Source organism: Nyctibius grandis, chromosome 16 (genome assembly GCF_013368605.1).
Source record: "Nyctibius grandis isolate bNycGra1 chromosome 16, bNycGra1.pri, whole genome shotgun sequence".
NCBI lineage: Eukaryota > Metazoa > Chordata > Aves > Nyctibiiformes > Nyctibiidae > Nyctibius > Nyctibius grandis.
This window is the reverse complement of record NC_090673.1, coordinates 11,186,230-11,207,993: the sequence shown is the minus strand read 5'-3', so window position 1 is coordinate 11,207,993 and position 21,764 is coordinate 11,186,230. Positions and strand designations below refer to the sequence as shown.

Genomic DNA, 21,764 nt, shown 5'->3' with positions numbered 1-21,764 from the left:
AACATAACCAACCGAAATGTAGTTTATTGTTTGTTTTACCGTAGCACCTTTAGGATTAAACACACGCACACAGTTACAGAACTCTCAAAAAATGATTAACTTGGAAAACCTTTGTGACAAATACTGCCCCAACGACCACATCGCACATAAATACGATACAAAAGAGATGATAAAAATAAAAACAATGTTTATTTTTGCCCCCATAAGAACCACTTACTGGAAAGAACTGGGCACTAGAGAGTGCATGAGTTTTAGGGGCTCAACACATTGAAAACCTGATTTTCCAGGAGAAGGCGCAGGCTGGTTTGATGAAGTTGAGTATCCGTAGCTGCTCTTTACTTGGCTTAAGATCAAGTCAGTATTTCATGCACACCCTGAACTCACATGGCGTTCACACCAAGACCCCAGCCAAAGTGCCACTGAGGTTAAACCACAATCTTTCCTTTGAATTCAGATGGTTTTGGCTCAGTCCTGGCGATATTCAGGATCAGGAAATCAGGGTGAGAGGAGTAAAGCAACATTAGCGTCACACTCAGAAAAAATGGTGAGGATCAGGGAGTATATAAGAATCAAGTTAAAAAAATAACAAAATCATTATTTCTGGTATAAAACTGTTTACAAACACTGTGGTTGTTCAGGAGATAATCCCTTGTAAGTGTAGAGCCCAGGCACTTAAGTTATTTTCAGCTTCACCCTCCTGGTGGGTGGACCCTCTCCCACCTATCATCTAATGCATCGATACAATGTTCAATAGTTTAAAAAAAATTAAAAACACCCCACAAACGAAAAACCCTACATGATCTCCCCAACACAGACACAGAATGAAAAAAGCAGCATGAAAACGAAAAGAGCTCCTATTAACATGCTCAACAAAAACCCCTGACAGATTTTAAGAGCTGAAACCATCAGGACCCTACAGGATGAAAAGGACCTTTTCCATCATATGCAAAAGCATCTGGCTTTGGGGCACAGTTTATGCTGTAATGCCAACCTCCAACACCAAACTGGTATTGCTGATGCCCCACACTTAGGGGACACGCCACCATCATTTTATCATCTCATGCTGCAAGGAAAAGAGGAGAACTTCTCCTAATAGTGACCCTGAAATGCCAACCTATTTTCTAAACAACATATGGCTTTGAAAGAGGGCTCCTTTTGTGCTTAGAAGCAGAGGTGCAGGGAGAACGTTGTCCTTATGGAGAAGAACGAGAGCGGCCGGGGGAGACCAGCAAGGCACTTTCTCCAAAAACACTGGCATAGGAAGACTTGAGGAACAGGACATAGTTTTGCATGCTGCGGTTGGTGCTCTCCGACTGCTCCAACCGATCCTTTAAATCCTGCAGGCGGCTTTCATACCGGCGCTCTGCCTGCAGAAGAAGCACAAAACACAGGCTCAAAGACAGCAACATTCCTCCTATTCACGTCAAACTTAAGCTGCTCCCCAAAAGTGCTGAGGACAGCAGTAGATGACATTTCTGTAGATGGTGCTATGATATTTATAATTTGTTCTGCTCATTTCCAACTCCATTCAACAACCCACTGATAAAAAATAGGAGACGACACAGCTCATCAGTTGGGCTTGTAAAACTGATTAGCTATAGTTACAGGGAATTAAACACAGTCTTTTTCTGAAAAGCAGCTTGACATGATTCATGTGCCAAGCAAATTCCAAGTAAAACTTAAGCTAAACAAGCAGCGTAAGTAGGATATTATGAAAGATTCCTCCTCTTTCTTCTAGAAGAAATCCTTTCCTCTAGAAGAGAAATCGCATTCTCTCTCAGATAACCAAGCACAGTAAATGAAGTTGACATCTGTCCGCGATCTCTGGTGCAAATCTCCTTTGAACATAAGAAAGGTCTGAACCATTTCTTACACACACTGAAGTTTAGAGCTAGTTCATTCTAATCGTTGCTATAAGAAAGAAGCAAATGAGAGTCTGCATTCCTGAACTAGTGACATAACAGACATGTCGTATCACACATCTGTCACAGACACATACAACAGCAGGTCACATTCAGACACAGCTCCGCCTGAGTTTTGCAGCACATCCACAGGACCTTGGTTTATGGACTCCAGTTGCTGCCAGGACACCACCAGCACAGCAAGAGTAACCCTTGCAAGCCACTCACATCGTCTTTGCTCCGACGCAATTGGTTCAGCTCTGTTTTATTCCTGCTCAGCTGGGTCTCCAAATCCAACAGCTTGGACTGGGCTGCCCTCTCTCTAGACGCTGCTCGTTCCCGAGTTTGTTCCACCTACGTATAACAACAGAACAACTTCATTAAAGAGCTGTCTACGGAAGAATGATTTTTCCCTGCCCCATTGCCCACAAAAGCCCTGTAAAGTTTAACTGGACACATTCTCATACATTAGCAGCACCTCAGTCTTGTGCTTTCCTCTTCTGTTGCAAAATGGAGCGTGGGGTTCGGTTTTTCAATGGTTTAAGTGCTGACAAACAGTACCAGCACATTTTATAATTTGTATTTCACTGAACATGATGATTTTCGTGATTTTGGTCATAGGCTGAGGAGGTATTTCCAGCATTCTCACTGTTCCTCTTTTACAGTCCGGGTAGTTTTGGGAAAATTCACAAACTACTTACTTGTCTTTTAGCATCCTCAATGGCCATCTCCAACTGACGTGCCACGGAGCTACATTCACGGGTCTTCTCCTCTAGCCGCAGCTGACACTGGTGGATCGACTCCTCACGTTTTGCTATGACCTGAAGGAATTCTATGTTCTGGGCACTCGTTGTCTCTAGTTTTCTAGGTTGAGACAATAAGGGAAGGAAACCTATTCATTTTAAATGGAGTGTGTTTCAGTCTGCCTTTTCATCAGGTCCTGACTAGTCTGGGAATAGATTCTATTCCCCCTTGAAAGGCAAAAGGCCCAGCAAACACTTCTCCATTTCTCAAATCAAAATTTCAAAGACTGAAGGACATGCAGGGCATTCACATACCTTCATTTTCCCAGACATTGTCACTAAAAGGAATTTATAAAAATGGGTAAAAACACTGCAATATTCAGTAACCTCAAAATGGTCAGGCTAGACTGGACAAGGAGCTGGTTCATCTGCTGTGTAAGTCATCATCCTTTCTAACATGCATAAAAGATGCTGCAAAAGCCTATAACTCTTTCTCCAGTGGACAGCTACTGATTACAGATCCTTGTAGGAGAAGCAAATGCACGTAATCCTGGAGACATGTGGGCAACTGGAACAAGACTGAAGCTGTTTCAATCCCTTGAAAAAACAATGGGAAGAGGATGGAAATGGAAGGTGAAGAGAGCAAGAGAGCCTAATATTTCTAACCTTTCCAGCTCCTCCACCTTCAAGGTGAGCTGCTTTTTCTCCTCCTGGGCAGACTGATACCTCTCTCTTGCCATCTCCATTTTGTTGCCCTGGAGCTCAATCTAAAAATTACAGTAATTAATTACTTTACAGTGTAGTCACTACACACACACGACCAACCACCCAAAACGTATGCAGCTCGGAAACATGCTCAATTCATAATTTCTGGAGAGCCCCAGAAAAGCAACAGTGGATAGAAAAGCAAAGCACTAAACATCCATTTTGCTGGTGCTTACAGTTAACGTTTGGAAAGGTATGAGAAAATTCTTCCATGCTGCAAACGAAAAGCCAGGTCCGTAAACGCCTGCATGCAGAGCAGCCACCTGTAAGCACAGCGAAGCACATCAAAAGCAGCCATACACATGACAGCAGCCCACAGAGGCATTAGAGCCCGAAATACCAGGAAGGTTTGTAATTCCAAGGCAATCAGAGCAAAGCAGTCAGACTGTGAGATCATTTGCTGTGTCTTGAGGCATGGTTGCAGAAGTCATGCCTGTCTATAATTATCCTGGAATACCTACGCAGTCCTCCTGGGGACAAAAAACAGGGACTGGGAAAACAACCTGAAATCAGGGTGAGAAAACAAGGTTGGGACAGTGCTATCAGCAGAAAACCACAGGAGGGAAAGCTGACAAGATGATGGAGGTAACGGAAGCGAGTGCTGGCATTAGCAAGTGTTGTCACTGCTGCTATTCAGGTCCTAGTAAGGTTCTGCACCAAGGGATGAGAAACCTTGCAAATAGTAAGGAATGCTACTAGCTACGCCGCTAACTTCTTGCACAAAGACATGGCACACACCTTTATTTTGCAGTGCACGTTTAATCATTTCAAAGAGACGAGAACAGAGACGAAGTTTGAACCTTCCTGTGATTAGAAATTCATCTTGGTTCCAGACTTGCGGATTACAGTTCTGCATATCCTTTTAGCCAGTCCCTTACCCGCTGACGAAGATCTGCAATTGTGACAGACAGGTCCGTGTCGTTCTCCTCGTAACTCTGAAGGCGGTCCTGACATCTTGCTAGTCGTGTCTCTGTGATCCTTAGAATCTCAGGCAGATTTTCCAGTTCAGCAAGCTGGCTCTGGCACTGCTTACGTACCTACAATCAAAGAGAACATGAGGAACTTTCAGATGTTCATAAGGTCAAGACTAAAAAGTTTCTCAGCTTCACTGAAGCTTTGTTAGTCGGCAACCACGATGACACTGTGTGGATATTTGGCCAGTGTTGGAGTTCAAAGCCTAAGGCCTTCTCCTATTCCAAAAGGCTTTCTCTTAGGATGTGGCATTCCCTATGGATGGCGTGAGAATGAGTGAGTATTTTGGATCCTGGGCTTCAGTTTTACTAGAAGTACAAGCATTTTTTGAGGACAGCTGTTCCACATCAGACAATGGTGTAACCTGCATAGTCCGCTGTCCTAAACCACTATTTCTGCAGGAAAAAGGACACACTAAGCAATTTAAACACCTCTGAAGAACGCCATATAGTCAAAAAGAAGTTGCTAAATGTTCAATAGATGTTGCAGAATGAACAAGTCCTGAGGAAAACTAATGGAAAAGGCAAACTCAGATAAGCCTTTTATTTCCTATCCACAGCCATTTTTCGCTACATTCAGGACTTTAAGACCCATGAATGTCTACAATATCAGTCTTTGGAGGAATAGTTACCAGTTCAATCTCCTTGTTCATTTCATCCTTTAGTGCCTTCCTCTCTTTATCACACTTCACCAGTTTTGCTGCCACATCATCTGCTTCCATTTGGGTCTTCAACATCTGGACATACAAAAAAACTCACATACCTTATCTGTTACATATAGTTTTCAACAAATGTGCAATGCTTTGGAGTAACTAAAACTGCTCAAGGATCAGCAAGAAGTTTTTTTGCCACACTAACCACCAGCCCAGAACTGTATTTGGAAGTTCACTTTATACTTCTGCCACCTGGATCATTTGAGCTTTCCACCAGTCGTTCTCCCCTCTTGCCTTATCTTCCTACTACCATGATATCCAAAATCCCCCCAGAAAAGCAACCAAGGAACAGTACTTGCCACACTAAAAGGCAGAAGAAAGCATCTCACTGTTTTCCTTTACCTTTTGAAAAGGAGCAGGGAAAAGGGAAATTAAAACCAGTCTTTTGTTCTCCATTAATCAAGATCTCTGCTGTGGGGGTCAGCTCTTCCTAATGACCAAGTTATCAGCACATAGTGAGGAAGGCAAATCTTCCACACTTTGGCATACAGCACATGGCAGTCTGGATGCTGCCACTTGAGAAAAAGTATGGCTAATAGAGACAAAAGAACCAAACCCACATGAAACCGCAATATCCTCCCAGAGCAAACAAAGAGTTAAGGCATTACAGAATAAGTCACAACAGTGAAGGGAGAAAACATGTTTGTGCAAGGGATGAAGGTTTTGATAAGGTGCCTACCTGTGACTTGTAGCTTTCAATCAACGCTTCATAGTTCCTGACAGAGCTCTTGAGCTGCTGCACTTCCATCTGTGCTTGGTTCAGCTTTTCCTCCATTGGGACCACACTAGCCTGAAAAAAGAAAACATCTTCCATTAAGCGCTTGGAAGTAACTGCCACGCTAGCTGTCTAATGTTGTCTAGACTAAGAAAAAAAGACTTTTGTCAGTGTAAGTTGGCAAAACTTTCCAGACTTCAGTGGATTGCCAAATTTACACCAGCGCAGCACAGAGGTGTGTGATGGATGTGCGACCTTTCCATCTGCCTCAATGGGCTGTGCTACTTGGATTAAGGCCACTCCTTATCTGGATCAGTGCCTAGCTTTCCAAGAAGAAAGTTACGTACAAGATCTGCAGTGATAAGAGAGATCTCTCACAGGAAAAATGTGCCAGGCATTTTTTTTTTATTCTGGAGATTACCATTCTCTCTGCATGAGCTACAGTCATTTGTTCTGTGGCCAGCAGTATGAAGATGTAAGGACAAGATGTAAGATCCCAGCTGCAAGAAACAGTACTTGGATTGGAGATACTCCTAGCCAAAACGTGGAAGAAACCCAGTCCCCCTAGAATGATCATGTTCTTTCTTTATGTCTCTTCCCAACTACTCGCCCTATCATACTCAGGTTACGGTGAAACTGGTTTGAAACTAAATGGGAGCAATGGGTGCAATTCAACTCTGTCCTCAGAGGCCAAGCTTGTTATAATTTCTCCTTTTTTCCCCTACCATTTCAGCTTCTACCCCCTAGAATCACTGACCTTTAGTCTTTCATTCTCCATTTTGAAAGAAGTGGTCTCTGCAGTCTGTCGATGCAATTTATCCACCAAAACTTCTCTGTCCTCCCGCATCTTCTCCTCCAGGGTTGTCTGCTGTTCCAGCAAGTCTGCAACACGGCTGCCATACGGAAAGAAAGTTAATCCTTAAGTGACAAGCAAGAATAAGACTCCTAACCCTTAAAAATTAGCTTTAGAAACATGGCTTTTCCCTATCCTTTCATCTTCCTCCTCCAGTCACGTATGCACACCTATTTGTTACACTGGTCTACTACCTCAATCTTCTTAGCCTGCTGGAAATTAACTTGAGTTGTCCCCCCAGAGCTCAAATGCCTTGCCTCCAAGATACACAGGATAAAGAGGTACCTCTCTCTTGGCTCGTACCTACCTTCTTTTTTCCTGCAGCAACAACCGTACTGCAGTGATAACAACACATTTATTTGCCTTTACAACAAAATTGGCATGAACTTGGAATTGCCTATCTCTCCTACTCCCTTCCATTCAAGTTTCTCAAACAGATCTCAAAAGAAAAATAACCTTCAATATTTCAAAGCATTACAAAATGGCAAAGGAACAGAGTTTTAAGGGTCAGCAAACCCTTAAAAATGATGCCTTTGCTGTGGCAAGTCAGTAGCAGAAGCCACATCTCCCTCTCTCTCTCTCCAAACTCTGCTCTAGCCTTAAGGCAGTGCTGGTTTTGCTTGGATATTTACAGGCAATCCAACTGAATTATTCGATTAAATTATCCTTGGGCTTAGAACACATCCCCACTCATGCCAATTTCTCCACACTAAATTTTTTTTAACCTGTTCAGCATAACAATTTCCAGTTCAAGGTCACTCTTGTCCTTTACTACTTTGTTGTAGCGACTCCTCCAGGTCTCCATAGTAGACAGCGCCTCAGCAGCATAACTGTCCTATTAAACAAAAGAATACATGAGGAAAAGAGTAAGGGTGACAAAAATGTCACTGGACATGGGATATGCAAACAATATGCAGAGATGTTGATATGGGTAAGCATGGTATGTGCAGAGACTTCACTAAGACTTTTAAAATACTAAGGACAAGTATTTATTTTTGTTCTTTCTGCTCCTTCAGAGAGAGGTGTTCTCTAACACTACTGTCAGCCAACAGACATAACAGCAGCAAAAGAAGAATCCTCTTTGAAGGCAGATGAACTATCACAAATACAAAGCATAGCTAAGATTCTACTAGGGGCTCTGGTCCCTGCAATTCGAAAAACAATGGAGAAAAAAACATCAAATAGCGTGAAATCGAGGTTCCCTTCTGATTTGTTTTAGTCCTAACTTTTCTACTTTTTCTTGATATCCTTCAGTCATTTTTCAGCAGGAAATTCTAGCACATCTCTAAGTCTTTGTACTTTTCTGCTCTGACTAGTTTCTCGATTGGCAATCAACTCCATTCAGAATTTTCAGCCAAACCACAATGCTTTATTTTATCGGCTTTTGTCAACCCTCAGATGGTTCTAAAGAACCAGGCAAAAAAAACAACCTGCTAGTTTAGTATGATCTAAGTTATCGCATGCCCTAAGTTAAGGACATGCAGCAAATATAGTGACAGCTGAGAAAATTGGATTTGTTCTAAACTTAGCATAAATGGGCCAAGGCATCAAGTCAGAAATAAATCTCATTAGTTGAAAGCACAGACTCCCCAGGGCTGCCACCAGAAATCAAAGATTGAGATGCATGATCTGAAATAAGGTCTCTCCTCCTGTATTATCCGGTACCTTTTCTGCTAGCTGGACAGTCATTTGCTCGACATACTCTTCGCTCCGCTCTGCCCGCTCTTTCTGTGCACAGATGGCTTTCTTCAGGGCCTCTTTATCATGGTCTGCTTTCTGCCTTAGTTCTCTCAGTTGTTCCGTGATATGTTCCACCTCTGCCTTATGCTGAGCTTCATCACGCTCCAGATTCTGCAGAGGGAGAGAAAACACATCACATGGAATAATGTCCTTCTACCTGCACACCCAAAGCAGCAACTAATTTCCTAGAAACAGTGGAGAGAGCTGGGCATAAACCCCCAACCTCCAGCCTGGAGGTACTTGCAATCGCCTTTCACCTACACAATTCTGTCCTAATGCTGACAGACATGTCAGCATGATATGTCTTCCTTTCCTTCCAAAAGTCTTATTTTCTTCTTTCACAAGCTGCTCTCTAGAATACTGATTTCCTCTCCTGACCAAGATAAATACTGGTCTACCAGTCTTTTCATCTACCCAAGAACATTCTCTTTATTAATTGAAATGCTTGCATATAATAATGTTGCTTTAGGCAGCTATATAGCTTAACAGGATTAAAGCTCTTCTAAACCATTAACATACGTATGTTCATCACAACATCAACAGATATATTAAACATAAGACTTTGAACACGATAAACCAGGAGAACTTTCCCCTCCTCATTAATAACAAAGAAAGCATGCAGGAGTGTGATCAAACACAGGAACTCACGGCACAGCATTTTTCCCAGAAAGCAAATTACATAGTTTACAATCTGTCTTGATGCTTAACTAAACCAAAGTAATCTTTTAAATAATTATGTACTAATCAACTTAGAAAAAAGAAATCTAATAAAGGCACATAGACCTTAAGGCTATGTTTTTGCCTCATGCATCAAAAGTGAAAAGCTTTTACTTTTCTTACTTCATTTGAAAAGTCTGGTGTGTGTTACTGGCACAAACATCACCAGCCAATATTTCAGGCTACCAGACACAGCAGAAGAATAGTTGATGAGTGCTACTTCCCTTGTCAGTCAATTCAGTTCCTCGGTGGAAATGAAAAGACAATCCCCAGGGACCACTGAAAACATACCCGTATCTGTATACTCAGACGGTTGTTCTCAGCTTCTTTGTTTCGCAGCTGTGCTTGTAAATGGCCTCTCATAGCCTCCATAGACTTGGAGAGTTCACTTGCTGTCTTTGCCTGGTCCTAAATAAGAAGCAAACACAACACACACCTTTCTCTTCAACAAGCTAATAGAAGGAACACTTCATAATATGTAACAGTGTCAGATTTCTTCACTGAATGATCTCCAGCCACCTCCACTTTCCTCAGATGGACCATCACAGCTCCTCTACTCCAACAAAATGGGCAACAAATGAGTAGCCATTTATTTTACATCAGATGTGAATGACTGGCCTGAAAGGTTTGTTTTAAGGCAAAACATCCTTCATATCTGATTCTTTCACTACATTCCTTTTTTACTTCCTAAACAGAGGAACAGACTGGAATTTGACATCAGGAACCAACATGACCTTAAAGAGAAAGGCAATTCAGTAAGAAGCCCAAGCAAAGAGAGCACTATCTCTTCATCTTTGTGACAGGTGTCTTATTAGCAGAACATGGAATCCACAACTGTGTGGGAATGGGTAGCTTCTGTCTGGTTTTATAAGCAAGCCAGTCATCTGAACCCTTAAAAAGTAATCGTCTGCAAGTACAAATCTATATTTTGGACCATCTGTGGTTCTACAGAACGGAAAGGTGGAGCAGGGAGAGGAAAGCAGAAAAAAGGAAACTACCTTTTCTGCCTGTATCTGAATGATAAGATTGTCCACTTCTTTTTCCTTCTCCTGAAGTCTTATCTGAAGTTGCTGGGAAAACAAACACCACTCAGATGTTAAGTAGCAAACATGTTTAAGTTGGCAGGTAGAGGGAAAGAGGTGTAACTGCCTCCCTCCCAAAACCCTCTGATCCACAGAACGCTCTGTCTGGTATGCAGGTCTCAGTTATGCTAACCCCATTCTAAGACCCCATATTTCAAAGGCTATGAACATCTATCCACTTTGAAATGCAGGTTGTTCACCAGAGGAGCAATGTAGTTGCTCTGATTACCACAAAAGCCAAAATATTTTTTATTGGTCTAAAAGGCATCAGTGTAAGACTTGATGCCTGAATACAAGACAAAGAAGAGCTTGTCATTTTAGATCTCTCTGCTTTATCATTAAAAAAAGAAGAGGGAAAAAAAAAAAAAAGCAGAGATTGGGTTTGCTTACCACATTCTCTGCATCTGAGTCAGTCAGCCTTTTCAGCAGTGCTCCTTGCCGCTCCAGTATCTTCTGAGCATCCTTCTACAAAAGAAATACATGAGAAAAATTGTTAACTAAAAAGTCAATTTTATACAGATTCTTTAAATGGAACTGGGCAAATCAACCATTTTCTCCCACCTGCAGCAGCAGTTCTCAGAAGATACCCAGAAGCATCAAATTTGCTAAATATTTCACATATCACCCATCTGAGAAAGCTTTTCCACTTCTCAGTCAAAGATTATAATAAAAAGCATGATGGCAATTTAAGATCTTTCTGAACTCTCCCATTTCTCAGGGAAAGTCATGTGGAAGAACTCAGTCCTTTTATTCAGACTCACTGGTGGCTGAAAGAACTGCTACCATCAGCCTGCTTTTGCTCAAATGGAATATAAACTACAGGAAGAATAGCAATTTCATTTCTGTATTGCTCTTACAAGCAATATACAATTGTTGTGTACAAGCAGTACAGAATTGTTTACAATTTCTCTGTTATTGCTCTTACAGCCTACAAAAATAAAGTTCTGAACATCTTTAGGCTTCCATTAGCTAAGGCCACATCGAGTCCTCAGACTTCAGCCAATGCAACTGCAGCAGTAACATTTCAGACCAGCACGGTCAGCAGACAGAGCTGTATCCAGATGAGAAAGAGTTGGCAACACAGTAGTACCTATAGCTTTTAATACAGTTAAAGACTCAGATGCTCTAACATCCTCACAGCAGAAAAGTTGGTCGTACTCTATGAAGTAGGTAGGGATAAAAAAAAACCCCTATCCATCCTTTATGACACAGTGTCAACAGCATGGCTGGGAAAAAGAATTAGAAGTGCTCAAACTCAAATTCCATTTCAGTCCACAAGACAACATAGTCTCCTGTAACCAGGCAAGTTCAAGCACGCAGCACTGCCCACCTCCCGGTTTTGCTGCTCTGTGAGAAGTTCTCGTAGTGTCCGGTTGGTTTCTTCAAAGGTGCTCAATTTCTGGAGCAGAAGCTCTTTTTGTCTTGTCAGTGCGTTAATGTCTGAGCTGCTCATGTGTTTCTCCTAGAGGGGGAAAAAAAAAAAGGCAAATAACCAAAACCAAAACAACCAAAACAACCAAAACCAAAACAAACAAAATCCCAAAACCAAAAGAAAATACAAGAATTGCTCACCTGCAATTAATATACGAAGCTGATACAAGCACGAGCAGTGCAATAGTCAGCATCATGTGTGCAAAAGGTGACTGGATGCTGCAAGTAAATACCCCGCTTCCAAACAAAACTAGCAAACACCTTAAGTGTCTTAAATCCCTCCACTTTTCCATACATTTTTCTGGATCAGCAACTATTACGTTTTTAAGACAGCCACATAAGAGGACAACGTAGTAAAGGCAAGAACAAAAAAAGGACAACACCTACGATGTTGAGTCTCCCAATTGTATTTTTCAGGGCATGGATCTGCTTGGCTGCTGCTGCTCCATCCCTTTCTGTCTCGCTCAGCTTGGACATCAAACGTTCTTTCTCACGCCGCAAGTACTCGTTCTGTAGCCTGTAATGAGAATCCAGCCACCAGAGAAACAAGAAGCTTTGACAGCTGTATCAGCCACTACTGATATACAGTTGATTGCATTAAAACTCATAAAACCCCTCAAATCAGAGGATAAAAGCTCTAAACAAACACTACTTAAGATCTACCCTCTTGCAGTGTGGAAGTTGTTCTGATAGAAGCCAGTAAGTAGACACCAAGAGCTTGCTAGGACCACAGCTATGAAACAGGAATTTAGAGGGGACAAATCGGGCTTACACCAAAGCCTGCACACACTACTGAACCCAAAACACAATGCTGTGCTTTTCCTGGGCACTTAAGACACACCAGAAATAAGACTCCAAATGGCTGAACGTGAAACAGGAAAGCACACCTCAAAGTTTTTAGCCAGGGCCTGTAATCTCAGAAACATTCACAAAGTTTTCTGAAAAAGGAATACACAGTATTAACTTCCAAGTGATCTTTCTTAAGGAAAAAATAAAACTGACTCTCTTAAAACACTAGCGTCCCTCTGGAGACACAAACTTCCCTAATTGTTTACATACAAAGCAGATGCAAAAATGTCAGATTTGGAGACCTTCAGGATCACTAAGGAAAAAAAACACCATGATTCAGCCCTCTCAGGGGCTGTCACTCCTGTCTCAGTATGATGTGCACAAAGGCCAAAAATTCTCCTGTAGTTTTCAGCTCTATGTTTATTCATTTATTGTTCTACCAGTATCACCCCAATTCAAACAGCATCGCTCAACCTTCAAATTCTCAACTGCAGAGCTAGGATGACCCTCCAGTAGGCCACACAAGCCAACTGCTCTCAGGTTCCTCTCAGAGTATTTTCCATTCCAATAATCATGCTAGAGCCCTTCTCTGCAGCTATTGCCATTTGAAGTCCCTCTTCTAAAAGGTGACAAAAAATCCAAGAACATCAGTTCTTCAGCAGCACTGCAACCCAGAGTACAAACTACAACCTCAAATAACGTTAGCAATAAGGAGGCAGGTGCGCTGTAAATACCACTACTTGCAGTAACAATGGAGAACTGGAGCTTTCTTACACAGTCAGATCTTTCTCTTCCTTTATGCGCTCAATATTGCGCCTGAGCAGTGTATTCTCGTGTTCTGTTTCTACCAGCTCTTGTGTGACCTCATCCAGTTCTTCTTTCTGCTCCTCAAGGAGACGATTTGTAATTTCCTGCTGTTCCTCCTTTTTCTGCAGCTTGACCTGATGAAGATATTTAAATAGAACTTAAGACAAACCAGGTGCTTTTAAGGCGATGCACAGAATCCACATCTCAGACCAGTGAACCAGCTATTCAACTGCACCAAACACAAAGGACCATGCTTTTGGGGTTTTTTTTTTGGCCTAGATACTTCCAGGCTGTTCCTGTGCACAAAGGGCATAATTCACTTATTGCCTGGAAATACCTCCCATCCCACAAACACGAGGAGACACAAGTGTCCTGGCTCTAAGTTACACACAAAAAATTCTCATCAGCCACGAGACATGTGACAGACCTCAAACATGGCAAGGTTGGATGGGGCTTGGAGCAACCTGGTCTAGTGGAAGGTGTCCCTGCCCATGGCAGGGGGGTTGGAACTAGATGGTCTTTAAGGTCCCTTCCAACCCAAACCGTTCTATGCTTCTGTGGCAGGAAGGGAGCTCTGGTAGCAGCTCACACACTGGAGATGGCTCCCATTGCTCCACTATTGCTTTGTGAGATCCAGGGAACTGGGTGAAATCATCCTAAATAGTCCCTGGCATTTTGTTTCCATCTCCCCATTTTGGATTACTCAGGAGGTTCTGTGGCAGCTCAGTGTCACTGCTGGTAGCGTGATTGGAGTTGTGTACAGACTACTCAAGAGCTGAATGGGGCTCAGAAGTTGACTACTGCTCCTCATGAATGACACGTGCATCCTGTTTGGCAGTTAAGAGCACTACAAACAGCTGAAGATGTGAAAGAAGAGCGAACATAGAGGGGGACTGAACCAGACTTGTTTCTGAAGAAGACAGATTATCTGGAAACTGAAGCACAGCAATACCTTATTAAATGGATAAGGTTTTAAAATGTTTCATAGTAGGGCTTAAGATCTCAGTAGGATAGTTCAGCTCTTCTAAACAACTCAGACTGATTTTTAAGCAATCTTCCAATGGCCTGAGTACTCCCCATTGCACCAATACTTGACTCCAGCCTCCTCTGGCCAAATGATCAGCTACAAAGCCTAAGTCAGCACGTCTTTACGCTGTCTCCTCACCTCATTCTTCAGCGTTGCCACCACATTCATCAGGCTATCCATCTTCTTTTCATATTCGTTCATTTTGCAGTAAACAGCATCCTCCTCATCTGTAGAGAGGTCACTCAGGCGCAATACTGACAGCATTTTTTCTGAATCTGGAGGTGTAATTTCTAGGCGGTGAGTTGATCCCTGGCAGAAAAGCAATAAAGGGCATAATTTTTTTTAGTGTAAAGTTATAAACACTATTCTACCCCTAACTCTACCAGAAAGTGAGACCAGTTCACATCACTGCAATAAGGCTAGTAAGGAAAAAAAACCATTGTAAACAGCTATTTCATTTCCATCAGGGGAAGGTCAAGAATGCAGAAAGACTAGAACAGAAGAAGAAGAAAAAATAATGAAAGTTCAAATTGTCACCTAGGAAGAGCCAGGAATACAAAAGGAAAAACTATCAACCCATGAGAAAGAAAATATTACATAATACTACACAAATGCTCCATCCTTCGGAAGAGACTAAGAACAGCAGGCCCTCGCTGTGCCTCCAGATGAGATCTTGAAGGGGACTAGCAAAACTACAACAAACAAAGAAATCTGTCTGGCTTCTAGAAGCACAAAGGCATGACATGGCCATAGGCTGCTAATTAATTTCCAATTTTTCTATATTAAAAAGTGAAAAACATTTACAGAAGACACTTAAAATTGATGGTAGGTGACAGTAGCCTTCTTTCAGACCAGACCAGCTCCCTCACTACACAACTGCTCTCTTCAACCTTAGATAAACCTGAAAGTTTGTTTTAAAGAGCAGAATCAGCCATACCTCCCATTTGTAGGTGGACTCCCGGACAGATGTTTTGCCTGGGGGTATCCAGGGGGTCTTAGTTTTCATCCGGACAGCTCGGCACGTGTTCATGGTATCCCCTTTTATTTTCTGTTTGTGCTTTTGCTAAAGAAAGAGGAAATAAAATAAATCACTGACTTTTAAAGAAACATTTACAATTTTTTAGTGCTGCAAAACCAAATGAAAGTTCATTCATACAAAAATATCACATAGTGTTTCACATGATATGTTGGGGCAGATGAGCCAGCAGCCATCAGGGGAGGCTAACACCAGCCAGAAGGAAATGTTACTGCACATTCAGTTGACAGCATGGCTAGATGTAGTAAATTGTTCTTGTTCATCATGTAGCAACTCTGTTATATCACTTGGATACCTGCTATTGTGATGTAATGAGAGCCTTACCCAGCAGGCCAGGGGAGGAGACTGGGGCTGGGGGAAGTCCCCTCCGTATGGAGATGCACAAAAAAATACCTCACTACAACCCATTCACGTGAAGAACGAACAACCTGCGAGATCCCTTCTCCATTCCAGATTCACCTCACAAAAGAGCAGCTTTATCATTTGACAGCAGCACTACCAGAGAAAAAAGAACAGTGCAGTGCGACTGGTTATGAATTTTCCCTGACGTGTTTTCCCCGCTTTGCAGTCAGCTGACAGACCCACATTTATTTGTATTGAACTCGAGTTGTTCTAACTGAGGGAAAGTTAAAGTGTTTTTGCACAATTCTAACCTCAGAGAAAAATCAGATATTCTAAATATTCCCTACAGGCAATTAATTAATAGGAGTCATTGATTTCACTGTCAGGCCCTACCCCATTAGCAACAAACACAAAATTTATTAAATAGAGGACTTAGAAGAGGATGCCTGCACATAAGGAAGAATGAGCTAGCAATTTCCATCACCTTTTGCGAACAACTTTACATAAACATCCAACTACAAAAGGTGACATAAGATAGCTAGAAACTCAGCTTCAATACTGCCTTCTACCTACTATGGACAAGGCCATGAAAAGACCCTCTTTGCTGCATAGCTCAGCAGACTGAGAAGGTGCTTAATGCCAGAAGATGGTTTGAATCCAGACTGGTTTTTTTCTAAACAGATTTATTTTAATACAATCAAAATGGAATTTGAAATGCCTAGATATTACCTTTCCCAAAACCTTTCCTACAAAAATAGGGATGAAGCCAAAGAAAAACAATTATCAGGACACAAATCCAGGAAATAAAAGGGGAAAAAAACCCAAATTCCCCCAAACCACACAACACTGGAAGCAACACTCCTCACAATCATACACTTGAACGTGAAAAGTAACTATATATTCTACACCATATTTAAATCATCTTAACTATAGAAAACGTGTTACTGAAAATTCACCATTGAATAAGAACTCAAGTCTTACAGGTCTAATACCACAGTAAAACAGACCTTGAAGATTTTGTGGTGCTTCCAGAACCGTCCACCTTCCTCTTTGTAGCCCTCACAAACACCCAGCTCACACTCCTACCTGGAATTTTGCAGGTGTGGTTTTCTGACCCTTTTTAATATGGACATGGACAGGGGTCTTTTCATCCACATGGACGTGCAAAGGGGGAGACGAGGAACGGTTCTTCATGGCTCTTCACTCACAAAAGGGAAAGGGCAATAGAATGAAAGGAAACCTGTGAATAAGGAAACTGGAAATAACAACACTTCCCTCTGTGCCAGAGAGCAACCATGGCCACGTCTGGTTAAAGTCTGAGCTTTCTTTCAGTAGCATCTGCCATTATGAACTGCACACTATTTTGCTGTAAAGCTAGGATTAATACAAATAATTTCTCTGCTTCTGGTGTTTTCTGCTTTTAACATGGTTATTAAAGACCAAACACAGTTGGATTGATAGCAGGCGTCTGTAAGAGTCATTGGAGTCCAAAGTCTTAGAGCAAGTGAGCAAATCAAGGGTTCCGGTAACCAACACAATCTGATTATGAAGAGAAATTTGAAGGGGGGAGGGGAGAAGAGGAGCACTAATTTAACAGTTTAGTTAAGAAAAATCAACAGGAAACCATCGGATCCTTCCATCCTAGAATGCTGAACCTAGAGACTCTTTCATATGTGCTTAACTTTAAGTGTCTTTTTGAAGTTAAATAAATGCTTAAAAGCTTTTGGATCATGGAATTTTGGATCATGGAATTTCTTTAATCTTCAGATAAAAGCATAACTGAAACCAATACCTAACAGAACACGGAAAAGCCTAGAGATGCAAGGTTAAAGTCATCACCTTTGAGCTTGATGCTTCAGTTGAGGTAACGGTATAATGCAATTGCAAATCTTACAAAAATCCACCAGCAGCACTAATCCGATTCTGGCAAAAAGGTTTTTGTCAGCCCAGGTAAAATTACTTACAGTCATTTTAAAGCTTTCAGTTCTTCTTGACAGCGCGTTCTGTGCAGACATTGAAGTCACTTCACTGCTGATGGATGAGGAATACCTGATACAGAAATAGTATAATGGGAAACGGGGCCAATTTCTGAACACCCTCTTCCTTTCAATTTAAGGCAACACTCGGGCTCAAACACATCAAATGTATGAACCCAAACAGCAAAAGTTGTTGTGTCCTGGCTTCCTCTGACAAGCATGGGATGAGGGAAGGACCGAGACTGTAATTCCTTACATATCCATGATGAAAGTTGGTTTAAACAATGGAAATATTTTGTACAATTACACAATGGCCTTACGCAAACAGCTACAAACCTTCAAATTCTAACTGCAATTTTTATCCAGCTTCATAAGGAAACAAGGTTTGAATAGTTCCAGGGTACCTGTACATCCCCTCCCAAACCCCACACCCTCCCTAAAATCTGCCATCATTGACAAATTCTGTAAAACTTGACAGAAATGTTGAGGTTCTGGGTTTATACAGTTTTGCAGGCTGAAGAGATGCATACAAATTAGTGCTCATGCTGAAGCAAACCCAGCCCCACACAGACTCGTGTTGCAATGTGGTCACCGCCTGCCCAGCACATACCTGTGTACTGGTCAGCCAACCAGTAGCACACACAGAACTGGGAGTGAGCTACAGCATGAGCAGCTTCTTGCTTGGTGGTACCAGGGGGACTTGAACAAATGAGAGCAAAGGAGGAGGGATCTCCAAAGGACTAACATCTTGCCCACTGTAGGAGAAGATCAGGTTTGAGACCATCTAAGGAAGTACCAGAAGTCCATGGACCTGATGAGGTGCATCCATGAGTTCTGAGGGAATTGGCGGATGAAGTTGCTAAGCCACTATCCATCATTTTTGAGAAGCTGTGGCAGTCTGGTGAAGTTCCCACTGACTGGAGAAGGGGAAACATAACCCCCATCTTCAAGAAGGGAAAAAAGGAAGACCCGGGGAACTACAGGCCAGTCAGTCTCACCTCGGTGCCTGGCAAGATCATGGAGCAGATCCTCCTGGAAACTATACTGAGGCACACGGAAATCAAGGAGGTGATTGGTGACAGCCAACATGGCTTCACCAAGGGCAAATCATGCCTGACAAATGTGGTGGCCTGATAGGCTGGGCAAAGAATGGATTGAGAGCAGCCCTGAGAAGGACCTGGGGGTGATGGTTGATGAGAAGCTCAACATGAGCCAGCAATGTGCACTTGCAGCCCAGAAGGCCAACCGTGTCCTGGGCTGCATCCCCAGCAGCATGGCCAGCAGGTTGAGGGAAGGGATTCTGCCCCTTTACTCTGTCCTTGTGAGACCCCCCTGCAGTGCTGCGTCCAGCTCTGGGGCCCCCAACAGAAGAAGGACACGGAGCTGTTGGAGCGAGTCCAGAGGAGGCCACGGAGATGCTCAGACAGCTGGAGCCCCTCTGCTACGGAGACAGGCTGGGAGAGTGGGGGCTGTTCAGCCTGGAGAAGAGAAGGCTCTGGGGAGACCTTCTAGCACCTTCCAGTACCTGAAGGAGCTACAGGAAAGCTGGAGAGGGGCTTTTTACAAGGGCAAGTAGTGACAGGATGAGGGGGAACGGTTTTAAACTGAAAGAGGGGAGATTTAGGTTAGATATTAGGAAGAAATTCTTTGCTGTGAGGGTGGTGAGACCCTGGCCCAGGTTGCCCAGAGAAGCTGTGGCTGCCCCCTCCCTGGCAGTGTTCAAGGCCAGGTTGGATGGGGCTTGGAGCAACCTGGTCTGGTGGAAGGTGTCCCTGCCTGTGGCAGGGGGTTGGAACTGGATGGTCTTTAAGGTCCCTTCCAACCCAAACCATTCTATGATCTATCGGGAGTGACGAAGCGGTGGTGTATCAGGCTTAGTGAGCTAACCTCATGGTAATACTCCTTCACAATTTGCTATGTAAGAACAAGTGTTGCAAGTAACGCATTACTTGTAATGCAGCAGAGCGGGACTTTGTACAACACTTCTGCTAGATTAGAATTCAGATCACTTTTATAGCTCATTGATTAATTTGTCAGCTTGCCAAGGTTCACGTAATAACCTACTCTAAATAAAACTAATAATACTGCATCTGTTTTTAAGGAGTACATGTTTAAGACAACACACACCTGTATATCATGTCCTATTTATGAAAATTACAGAGGGGAGGATGTAGCAGCACTTCCCTCGATCGGGAACAGGAAGCGACAGTTTTCTGAAGGAACAGGATTCCCCAGCTTCTAGCTATGAACTGCAAACCCGGCTGGGTGTTTTAATCCTCTCCTTCCCGAGGAGGGGTTAAACTCTGCTCAGGACTAAACGTGCGCATTGCCTACAGCACCGGCTGAGAACTTACACACAGCTTTGGAATCACCACAAGGGAAACTCAAACGCTGTCACTCAGCTCTCCCTGGCAACAAGGTTTATGTCCCAAGTAACTTCTCCTGCCATCTCTGAAGGCTTTTCAAAGAGTCTCTGGCTACCTCAGGCTGGCAGGGACCCAGTGTGGGGTCAGTCTCCTGCTCAGAGCAGGACCAGCACTGAGGTCATACAATGACAGACTGGTTTGGGTTGGAAGGGACCTTAAAGCTCATCCAGCCCCAACCCCCTGCCACGGGCAGGGACACCTTCCACCAGACCAGGTTGCTCCAAGCCCCATATGTTAAGCAATACCTTTGATTACACTGGTAAAGCCTTTTCAGTTTTAGGAATTCACTTCCCTATGCTTTTATGTTTCTAATTTGACAGTAAAACTATTCCATATTCCCCCTTTCACAGTAGATTCTGTCAGCTTCACTTCCCAGGTACTGATAAACTGGCTGAACGGTCACAAATGTTTCAGAGAAATAAAACTTCTGCTGCATGTAAGGTCAGGGCAGGGTTTTACCCAGCTGGGGCTCGAAAACCCCCCGGGGAGGCACCACCCCCCCGAGCAGCCCGTCCCACGCCCGCCCCGGCACCGAGCACGGTTTCCGTTATGTATTTCAAGCCACCTGGTAGTTCCCGCGCTCCCCGGCACCGGGAAGGGCCGCCCCGGGGCAGGGGGTACGTCCCGCTACCGACACGGTGGGGACGGCGCCCAGGGAACCACTCCCGGGGGCTCGGACATCCCCGCGAGGGGACCCCCGCCCTCCCCGGCCGGGCCCCCCGTCACAGGGCCCCGCGGCCCCGGCCCCCTCACCATGAAGGGCTGCTCAGGGCCTGCAGCCGCTGCCGCCTCAGAAGGTCTTCGTCGGCGGCGAGGAGGCAGCGGGAGGCGCCGCCGCTGCCATCGACACCCCGCAGCCGGAGCGAGGGGAGCGGCGGGAGGCCGCACCAGCGGCAGGAGGTGCCGCCGCACTTCCGGGCCCTCCGCCGCGCCACCGCCCGCGGCTCCCGCATTGGGCGATTCAAACCCTCCCCGTGACCGGCCCGCCGCTGCCCGCGGCACGAGGCCGCGCCCCGCAGGTGGCCCCGTCGCCATAGCGACGGGAAGAGGCCGGGCCCCGCCCCGCGGTAACCCGGGGGCTGCGGGGAGCTGCCCCGGCCGCGCTCACCGGTAACCCGGGGACTGCGGGGAGCTGCCCCGGCCGCGCTCCGCCCGGGGCCGGGTGACCCAGCGCGGCGGCGCCGGGGCTGCAGCCGGGTGCGGGGCCGAGGCGGGCACCGCCGCAGAGAGGCCGCGTCCCCGGGCCGGTGGGGTTCCAGACCCTCATTTCATGTTGTGGCCCACGAGGCCGTGAAAGGCTTTTCCTCCATCGCGCTGGGTATTTCAGGTGACCATAAAGGGTTTCCTCAAGCTCCTGTCTCTGCCTGTTCAATAGAATTATTTTTAAAACAACAGGACCTGCTTGAACTTTGTTCTTATGCTACCATGGAACGCAAGTTTCAGTACAGCAGAGCTAACAGCAAGTCACAGACCAGCAACGCAGCTGGTTCTTACCATAAATATTTTCTCTCTCCCCTCTATGTCAGATGACTGAATTTGTAACTAGGCTTACATGTGGGAAACACCCCACCCCTCTGTCACCACCTTTGTTATACCCAGCAAAGGTGCCCCCCAACAGAACCCACACCCTGCAAGCCCCTCTGTTACAGACTGACTTCAGCTGCACCTGAAATACCTCCACAAACCAGCTTCCCCGAAACCTGTTCCTTCTGCTGGGGAAACAGAACTTT

At 44.2% G+C, this 21,764-nt stretch overlaps 1 protein-coding gene across 3 annotated transcripts; it reads right to left on the bottom strand.

Annotated features, from left to right (window-relative positions):
- Nucleotides 1-28: 28 nt before the first annotated feature.
- On the bottom strand, nucleotides 29-20,987 carry ODF2 (outer dense fiber of sperm tails 2). 3 transcript variants are annotated; one of them, XM_068413694.1, is made up of 20 exons: nucleotides 20,788-20,987; nucleotides 17,597-17,681; nucleotides 15,192-15,317; nucleotides 14,393-14,563; nucleotides 13,195-13,361; nucleotides 12,019-12,148; nucleotides 11,531-11,662; nucleotides 10,591-10,665; nucleotides 10,117-10,188; nucleotides 9,410-9,526; nucleotides 8,327-8,512; nucleotides 7,387-7,496; nucleotides 6,566-6,701; nucleotides 5,773-5,883; nucleotides 5,013-5,117; nucleotides 4,288-4,446; nucleotides 3,311-3,411; nucleotides 2,603-2,765; nucleotides 2,130-2,255; nucleotides 29-1,367 (listed from the first exon to the last, which is right to left on the bottom strand). In XM_068413694.1, exons 1-20 carry the CDS (start codon nucleotides 20,985-20,987, stop codon nucleotides 1,194-1,196), a joined length of 2,646 nt encoding a protein of 881 aa, XP_068269795.1. In that variant the 3' UTR covers nucleotides 29-1,193. The 3 variants fall into 3 exon arrangements, with proteins under 3 accessions (XP_068269795.1, XP_068269797.1, XP_068269796.1); XM_068413696.1 differs by lacking the exon at nucleotides 20,788-20,987 and adding an exon at nucleotides 18,219-18,267; XM_068413695.1 differs by lacking the exon at nucleotides 20,788-20,987 and adding an exon at nucleotides 16,719-16,872.
- Nucleotides 20,988-21,764: the final 777 nt, after the last annotated feature.

Excerpts from the sequence above, each read along its gene's own strand:
- ODF2 (XM_068413694.1), bottom strand. The coding sequence starts at position 20,987 with ATGCGGGAGCCGCGGGCGGTGGCGCGGCGGAGGGCCCGGAAGTGCGGC. Across the intron at positions 6,702-7,386 it reads GAAATTGTTATGCTGAACAG|CCGTGTTGCAGACTTGCTGG; the intron begins GTTAAAAAAAAT and ends TCCGTATGGCAG. Across the intron at positions 1,368-2,129 it reads TGCGTCGGAGCAAAGACGAT|GCAGAGCGCCGGTATGAAAG; the intron begins GTGAGTGGCTTG and ends CTTCTTCTGCAG.